Here is a 10,053-nt window from a genome sequence, read left to right as displayed (position 1 = left end):
AGGGCGCGCGCGCGCGTGCGCTCGCCTCGCTCGCCGGGATAATCTACAAAACACCGTACAGCTAGTACAAGTTGCTCTTGAAGAAAGGAAACAAACTACCACAATAAAATGTTTACAATATGTTTAGGAGCATGCCCAACACTACTAAAAAAAACATAAATAAATAAAAACAATTTAAACATCATTCATTGTACATTGAAATTTTGACTTTAAATTATTGACCTATTGACTTTAAAACAAATAATTTCAATTTTATTATTTAAGAATTTATGGGTTTCTTTAATTTTTATGTATTGGTGATTAAATTGCTTTAAAATAAATATTCTTTGACTTGTAGGTTGATTTTTTTAAATTCGTTTAAAATAATAAGAAATATCAGATGATTCCATATAAGTTTGTTTGTGTGTATTTTAATTGTATCGAACATTTTGGCATTTCTTTTATTTCCTTCTATTTCAGTGGTATGTAGTGAATGCTATTAAAAGGCAAAGATATTTGCCTTTCTCACAAAAGAACCCTGAGATTAAATTTGAACATCTGATTTACAATTTGGAGTCTGTAATTAAGATTATTGAGATATTTACAAAAAAACTGATTACTTTATTTTTATTTTTTGTTTTGTCATTTTTATTGAAATGCATACAATCAGTAACTGTATTTAAATTTAGAGTAAATTTGTCCCTATAGAATATAATGTGTTGCCTATCCCGCCATTTTTCCGCGTTGATTGGTTAGTAAAATATTTTCCGACTGCATCTCTGAACTTGTCATTGTCACAGACATACAAAAATAGATGCTTCAGTTTACAAAATGCAAAATGCGTTCTTTGCTCGTGACAGCTCTGACAGTACAAAATAAAAATCAAAAATCGTTTAAACTCAGTTGTATTTACAAACTGGAAGGGTGTGTGTTTGTTAGTTTATAGTAATAATTTTAAACCGGGAGACTAAAATAAATATTTACTTTTCTAGTCAGTTTAAAAAATAATAACTATTAAATTAAAGAGTTTGCATAGTAAATATGCACTTATAAAGAGAATATCACAATCCATTAAGTTCATACAAGTAATAAAATAATTCGAAAATGTCCAAATCTAACCAAGAAAATCAATTAAAAGGACCAATAATTGTTAAAAGCGTTATCCCAAAAAATCGGTAAGTTTATGCACTATTCTGAAATTGTATTCATTATGTACTTATTATGTTGCGACACGCTGAAGTCATAATCTTAAATAATACCTATTTGTGGGTGTTAGATTTTGTGGTTTTATATTTGTAGGATTTTGTGTTGAAATTCGATAACTTTTATATAAAAAAATATTCTATTGTAATTATACGTAATTTACATGTATACAGAGATGATTTAGAATTGAATTTATTTATAGTTTTTCTAATGATTTGCGAATATTTACTGTTGCGAATTATTTCAAATTTATATCACCTTTTAATGTAATATAAAATAATTTTTTATCGCGGTGTGAATACTAATATATTCACTACATTTATAATTATATACAGGTGAACATTACAGTTGATTTTGACACATAAAATTTTATCCCTTATTAATTTAGTTTTATTAGTACCTACACTAGTTCACTTTTATAACATTGAAAATTTAAAACCTAAAATAAAATGAAAGATGAAGTAGAAACAAAGTTAAATATTAAATGGGAGAATAGTGTGCCTTATATTACATCTATCACTGATGTTATTTTAGAAATAACAGAAAACACAAATAAACCTCAGTACATGTTTTTTGTTTCAAAATTGGTGGGCTAAGGTATAAAATAAATGATCTCAAGAAGACCATTTGCCAGTTCTATAGTTAGGCAGGCCAGGTACATGAAGCACATTCACTTCACTGCCAGTGGATTGAAGGATAGGATCCAAGCCACAGATACCTACATAAATCATATTAAATCCAAATCGATCTGTGACTTAAACTAGAGTATGCCAGTGTATTGGAACCACATAAGGATGAGCTATATATATATATATATATATATATATATATATATATATATATATATATATATATATAATATATGTTCGGAAAGATTTCCGTGGTTAGTACAGTTAAACCTAGAGCTAAGATTAATACTATTATAAAAATTAATATTAAACTCACCAGCCTTGACAACTCCGGGTTGAACCGCGTCGATATCCATTGGGCCGAGCTTTCGACATCCTCCCTGATGTCTTCTTCAGGGCTTCTGAGGTCTCAGTCTCCCGATATATATATATATATATATATATATATATATATATATATATATATATATATATATATATATATATATATATATATATATATATATATATATATATATATATATATATATAATAAACTCACCGAAATTGAAAATGCTCCAAAAAACTAGAAAAAGAAGAATGGATGGATGAAAAGGAAACAGACAATGCAAACGAAGAGGAAAATTAGTTAAGGTATATTCAGAATAATAATAATATATATATATATATATATATATATATATATATATATATATATATATATATATATATATATATATATATATAATATATAAATAATAATAAAAGAGTAAACAGCAAATCGATCAAGTTGTCCATAATAAATGTCTAACCCACAGAAAACAGTAATGACTTGACAAAACAGCAGTTCTATGAAACACTAAAAGAAAACGGGCAGAAAAGCCCGGGAGGAGAAATATTAATTCTTAGAGATTTCAACGCCCAAATAGGCAAGAAAATTGCTTCAAAGAGGTTGCAGGTGCTAACTCAATACATGACACAACAGACAATAACGAAGACAGACATAAGTAGCACGAGGTATAAACACAAAGACATACACAACGTAACATGGATGAGACCAGGAAGTCTGGAGGAAAATCAAATAGAAATAGACTATGTACTGATTAAAAAGACACACAAACAATCGATAAATTACGTTAGATCTCACAGAGGGTCAACATCGATTCGGACCATATGCTAGTGATTACAAAATGTAAAATAAAAAAAAACGAAGGATGAAAGGCAAAAAGCACAGAGAAAATCTGGCATAGATAAATTAAAAGAGAAAGAAGTAAGAAGATGATTTGTACAAGAAGTAAATATAGAGATGCAGTGAAAAGAACAACAAATGGAGGAATAGTGGAAAAAAATCAAACAAGGAATGAACAATACAGCAGAGAAAGTGGTTGGCAAAATGCAAAATAAAAAAGAAATAATTGGTTTGACGATCAGGGCAAATTAGCAGTGGAAGAAAACAATAAAACAAGATTTAAATGGTTCAGCACAAGCGAGGAAGAGGAACGAGAACAATACAAAGATCAATGGTAAAAAACAAAAAATTATTTAAATCGAAAAAAAAAAATTAAAAAGTAGAAGAAATTATGAACGAGATAGAAACAGAAAATAAAAGACACAACTCAAAATCATTGTACCAATACATAAAACTAGGTAACCGAAAACGGACAGCAAATATAGCTATAAAAGCATAAAAATGTCAGAAGTATTTCATACCGACATATGTCATATTTCGATGAAATATATCAAGACACTGATAGAGAAAAAGAAAGAGAAACAATAACGAACACGGAACAAGATGAAGAAAAAAAAATTGACCTGTATAGAAGTGAAAGAGAAAGTATGTAAGCTTAAAAACGGGAAAACAGCGTGAGAAGACGGAATATGTGCAGAACTTATAAAATACGATGGGAAGACACTATACAGACAGATTTATGAACTAATACAGAATAAGTATATGGAGCAAAGAAATAATGCCCGAAGAATGGAAGAAGGAAATTATAGTGACAATTTCAAAATAAGGAGACCATAGAATATGCAAAAACTCCCGAGCAATTAATTTACTGAAATGACTGGTATAGTTAGAGACAGACTAACAATATACAGTGAACGGCTAAATTGTGGAATATTATCATTATTTCGAGAACCGTCGAGTTTTGAGGGAAATCCCGAAACAGATCGATTTTTGTTATAAAATACCCATCTTATAACGTACATGGAGTAGGGATGACGTCACCGGTGTGGGTGTAGTGACATAACCGTTAATTTGTTTAAATAGAAATTGGTATAATGCGACACCTTATTTTAAGGAGAACTTAATTCTCTATTTAACGACATTACATTTTTAACTAAAATATTTTTTTAAGGGTACAAAAACAATTTTTTTTAATTTATATTCAACTAAATTACAATTAATGATTTAATTCATAATGTACTTTAAAGTAACCAAATTATGCATAACAATTATTTTAAATTAAATGTTCGAAATGCCATAAATCGGTTCCTGCCATGACTTCCTGAAGTAAATACTTAAAAAAGCAAAAATAAATAAAAATAATAGTGGACAAAAAGTTATCTCATAAACACTGAAACTTTTTGACAAATGTTAATTCAAGCAAGTGATAGTGGCATCGTTACTGTAATATTTATTGACGTAAATGTTTTGATTTTGTGAATTGTCATCAGTTGTCAATTGTAATTTTTACTTTTGAATAATAAATTATGAGTCACCTAAATGAAACACAACGCATAGAAATATTAATTCTTAGCGGATGCGGAGATAAAAAAAGAACACATAACGAGGTATGCAATTTATTCAACGCAAAATATCCAGACATACCCATCAGCCAATCAACAGTAAGTAAAATATTCCGAAAATTTGGAGAAACTGGGCACGTTAAACATATTAAAAACGCTGGGCGTCCTAAAATTGAAGACAATGTGAAACTTCGGTATTACGTATTTTAAAAAAAGAAAAATACCATCCCTAAAAAATTCAACGACATCAGGAATTAAACGACGAAAATCCCGATCGCCGGCTTCAATTTTCTGAAATTATGCAGGACTTATGTATCCGCAATCCACATTTCATCAATCAAATCCTTTTTTCCGATGAAGCCACATTTTTTATACATGGCACAGTGAATCGTCAAAATTGCAGATATTGGAATCAAGAAAACCCACATTGGATGACTGAGTCACACACGCAATATCCTCCGAAAGTAAATGTATGGGCAGGGATCATTAATGACAGAATTATTTGCCCTTTTTTCTTTGAAGAAAATCTAACAGGAGAACGTTATTTAACTTTTTTGAGAAATTAACTTATACCTGTCCTTGTTAACATGTATCCAAATGCCAATAATCCAAATTTACCTAGTGAAAATATCTGGTTTCAACAAGATGGAGCCCCTTCGCATTACGCACGTGAAGTACGTCAATTTTTAGATCATTGCTTTCCCAAAAGGTGGATCGGCAGACGAGGTTTTATAAAGTGGCCAGCAAGGTCGCCAGATCTAATACCTCTAGACTTTTTCCTGTGGGGTTACATAAAATCAAAAGTTTATGTTAATAGACCCCAAAACTTACAGGACTTGAAAGATAGATTTAAGCATGAAATGAGTCTAATTACTCCAGAAGTCATCCGCAATGTACTTGAGGAATGTGTCCGTAGATTCGCATATTGTCAAGACACCGATGGATGGCATTTCGAACATTTAATTTAAAATAATTATGCATAATTTGGTTACTTTAAAGTACATTGTTAATTAAATTATTAGTTGTAATTTAGTTGAATTTAAATAAATAAAAATTGTTTTTGTACTCTTAAAAAATATTTTAGTTAAAAATGTAATGCCATTAAATAGAGAATTAAATTCTCGTTTAAATGAGGTGTCGCATTATACCGATTTCTATTTAAAAAAATTAACGATTACGTCACTATACCTACACCGGTGACATCATCCCTACTCCATGTACGTTATAACATGGGTAATGTATAACAAAAATCGACCTGTTTCGGGATTTCTCTCAAAACTCGACGGTTCTCGAAATAATGATAATATTCCATAATTTAGCCGTTCACTGTATACAGAACAAAGCATAGGAGATTACCAGTATGGTTTTAGAAAAGGAAAATCCACGCTAGAAGCTATACATAGGCTAAAACAAGTGATAGAGAAAACATACGAGTACGACGGAGAAACACATATACTTTTCTTAGACTTTAAACAGGCGTTTGACAAACTAAACGGAAGAAAAATGATCCAAGACTTACAAGAGAGTAATATACCAAATAAAATTATAAGAATGATAGAAATGACAATGCGAGATTCCCAAGCAATAATAGACACCGGAAGGGAAAGAACAGAAATAATAAAAATAAAAAATGGAGTAAGACAAGGAGATGCACTCTCAACAGTACTATTTAATCTATCACTAGACAAGATAATAAAAAGCTGTCAAGAACTTAGTACAAATAATAGGATATGCGGACGATATAACCATAGTAGCAATAGATAAAAGGGCATTAAAGAAAACCTTCCAAGAAATAGAAAACGAAGCCAAACTGAGACGACTGGAAATAAATGAAAATAAATCAAAATACATGAACGTAAGCAAGAAAAAGAAGACACAAATAACAGACCTAACAATAGATGCACACAGTCTCGAAGAGGATGAAACATTAAAATATTTGGGGGTACTAGTCAACAGAAGAAATGGAAGTGTAGATATGAAAAGAAGAATTCAAGCGGGAAATACAGCGTTTTATGGAAATAAAAAGATGCTTAGAGATAAGAAGATAATCCGAAACACACAAATGAAAATCTACAAAACGACCATAAGACCAATAGTAGTATATGCTGCAGAAATATTTACATTAACAGCAAAAGGAGAAGAGAGAAGAAAATCAAATTATCAAATATTGGGAAGATTATCAAATATTGGGACCAAATAGGGAAAACGAAGAGGATGCAAGGATGATGAATCACGAAATACAAGAATGGATGGGTCAAGAGAACATAGTTAGAGCAATAAAAGCACAAAGAATCAGATGGTGTGGACACATAATGAGAAGCGAGAAGAGCAATCCGTTAAGAGTTAACGGAATGGATACCACCAGGTAAAAGAACCAGAGGAAGATCTAAACTGAGATGGAGACAACAAGTGGAAGAAGACTTAAGGAGTATGGAAATTAGATAAAAAGGACAATCAAAGAGAGAAAAGAATGGAGAAAAGTATGAGCTGGACATAACGAACGTCTTAAGATGGTAGGCGCAAAATTTCGGGTCAATGCTTTTTAAATGTATTTCATTTTTTTCGAATCCTGAGAAAACTAATAAGAATTTTTGATAAATTTAAACGCAGAATGAAAGAATACGTTATTACTGAGGGCCGAAAGTCCCTGAAAACTTCTATAATGTTTATTTTAACCCGCAATAAGTTGCAGGGTTGAAAAAGAATAGAAAATTTAGTGTGATTTTTAATTTCAAATATCTCATTCAAAAAAACTTTTTGTTTATTCTAAGGGACTTTTGGCCCTCGGTAATAATGTGATCTTTTATTCTGGGTTTAAATTTTTTAAAAATATTTGTGTGACAAGATGTCGCTAGAATTCTCCTTACTTCCAAACCCCCACCGTCAAATATCAGTCTTTCAGAAATTATAACAACCCTGTCATTGTCATCCTTCCGGCTGACAAAGGTAATGCCATCGTCATTCTTAATTCTTCTAATTATTTCGACGAAATGTTCGAACTTCTCAATTCCACAGAATACAAACGCGTCCCAAACGATCCCACCACCTATCTAGAAAAAACGACCAAATCCATTATATATAAGTCTACTCTACCTTCAGACATCAAAAAATCTCTTAGAATTCCAAAGATATACGGCCTTCCAAAAATCTATAAGCCCAATGATCCCCTAAGACCCATCGTTAGTGCATACAACTGCCCCACTCAGAAATTGGCAAAACATCTCGCTTTATCCTTATATACAGGGTGGTCCTTAAATAATTGTACAAAAAGAAACAGTAGATTCTACACTTTAAAATATTACGATTTAACTGAAATTGCTTTAATAAAATGTTGATATTAAGAAAGATACAGGGTGTTAAAGTGGAAATTTAAAATTTTATTTTTCGCTATAACTTTCATGTTTGTAAACATTTATGTATAAAAATTTACAACTGGGTACTTTTAAATATAAGACATTAGAATTTGATGCACACTTTGATGTTACTGATAGAGGGCGCCACTTATGCCAGATAAGTGGTATAAATTTGCACTTAACTTTTTTGCTCTTTAAGTTACCTGTACTTGGGATAAAAAATATTAAAGATACATTATTTCAACAAAAAAAGGTATACTTGTTAATAACTTCAAAACTCAACAGTTTTAGAGATAATCGCATTTTAAAAATCAGCTGCATAATTCTGATTTAAGGCAATTACTCCAGGCAATGAAGAAAAAATAGACAAAAATATTAATACTTCTGAATTTTGGTATAAAATACCTTTAACTAAAGTTAATAGTTAACGAAATATTAAATAAAATAAATATATCAGCAGGATAATTAATAATAGGATTTAACAAAATAACAGAATAATAGGATTTTACATCAAACATTTTACGTTTTATGTTAAATTAAAGTCATAATCAAAACATTTTGTTTACAAACCAAATTAAGAAATAGTTAAACTAAATAACACAACTTTTTGTCAAAGTAAGTGTTCGATATGTCCACTATTTTCTTTAATTCATTTGTCAATATATTTCATAAAAGATCGTCTCATATTAAATAGCATCATTGGTTCTAAAGAAACTGCTGTAGTATTTATTTCTTCCCATAGTTGGTTACGAATGTTTATGGGATTCTTATAGACATGTTGTTTTAATGCGCCCCATACACCAAAATCAAGCGGATTAAATTCGGGGATACGTGGTGGCTATAATGTACAATGGATGAATATATCGATGACATTACTTATTTATATGATTACGTTACAGCTTACGAGTAACTATAATTACATCTCGAACAAACAGACTATTATGATTTACTAACGAACTAATATTATGCTGAACTAAATTGCCTGTGTGTTTACTATATTTATAACTAGACTTCGGCAAATATGCAAATAAACATGTAGAAAATATGCGCATAAATATGCACGTGTTTACCCGAAAATATGCAAATATTTTACAAAATATGCATACAAATAAATAAAAAAATTGTAAAATAGTAACAATTTTATTAAAAAAAAAAGTGTACATAACTAAATATTTCCTACTATTCATTAAGATTTACATTTATTTTAAGTAACTATATCATTTTTAAGTATGAATAAACTTATTTAGAATTATGGTAACAATAAATGACCAAGTGGTGTTCAAAATTTTCTAACAAAAACTTGTGGCTTCTGTCTGAGTACATATATTTATATATGGAAAAACTTCGTTCAACATCAACTGATGTAACGGGAGCATTTTTCAAACTAACCAAAACATTTGGTTCTAAATTAATTGTTTCCGAAATATTTCCAGCTAGAACACTGACTACTTCAGAAAGAATATGGTAACCTTTATTTTTTTCCATAGTAGCTTCAAATTTTTTTAAAATATCTTTTCCGATATTACCTCTAACGTTCCGACAACATGACGCAAATTCTTTTATTAATGCTGTACTTTCGAACAATGACAGTTTTGGTGATTCTAACTGAGTAATTGTTTTTTGAACAAAACTAAAATTTGATTTTATAAATGAAAGTTCTTGTTGAAGCAAGTTACTCTGAAAAGTTTGTTTAGAATCCAAAAGAGATTGGGAACTTTCATCTGTTAACGTATCAATTATGTTCTTTATTTTAACAAAATGATCTACATAAAAATTAGCTGCTTCTAACCATGTTCCCCATCGCGTTAAAATAGGTTGTGGTGGAAGAGGAATGTTAGGTAGCATTTCTTTATAAAGTTGAATTCTTATAGGAGATTTAAGAAATACTTTTTTGACACTGGATATCATGGTATTTATAAGAGAAAACTTTTTTCGTATTTCCTCTGCAACTCTGTTTAATCCATGCGCTACACAAGTAACATGTATTAAATCGGGGAAAAATATTTTTAAATTTTGTCCTGCTTTCACCATATAAGGAGCAGCATCGGATAAAATAAGCAGTAATTTATTAGAAGGAATAGTTGTCGGAAGAAAAAAAGTTGCTAATGTTTCTTGTATAAAACGCGAAATTGTTAAAGCATTTGTTTTCTCAAGTTGCT

At 30.1% G+C, this 10,053-nt stretch overlaps 1 protein-coding gene across 1 annotated transcript in view; it reads left to right on the top strand.

Moving 5' to 3' along the window:
• Positions 1 to 837: 837 nt before the first annotated feature.
• The window catches only part of Agps (alkyldihydroxyacetonephosphate synthase), a 100,463-nt gene continuing 91,247 nt past the window's right edge, over positions 838 to 10,053 (top strand). The window contains exon 1 of the mRNA XM_072529652.1: positions 838 to 1,154. Within this exon, the coding sequence (XP_072385753.1) occupies positions 1,084 to 1,154 (71 nt within the window). The 5' untranslated portion in view covers positions 838 to 1,083. The remainder of the gene's footprint in view (positions 1,155 to 10,053) is intronic.

This window comes from Diabrotica undecimpunctata, chromosome 4 (assembly GCF_040954645.1).
Source record: "Diabrotica undecimpunctata isolate CICGRU chromosome 4, icDiaUnde3, whole genome shotgun sequence".
In the NCBI taxonomy this organism is placed as follows: domain Eukaryota; kingdom Metazoa; phylum Arthropoda; class Insecta; order Coleoptera; family Chrysomelidae; genus Diabrotica; species Diabrotica undecimpunctata.
The sequence above is the reverse complement of the archived record's forward strand: the minus strand, read 5'-3'. Positions and strand labels throughout refer to the sequence as shown.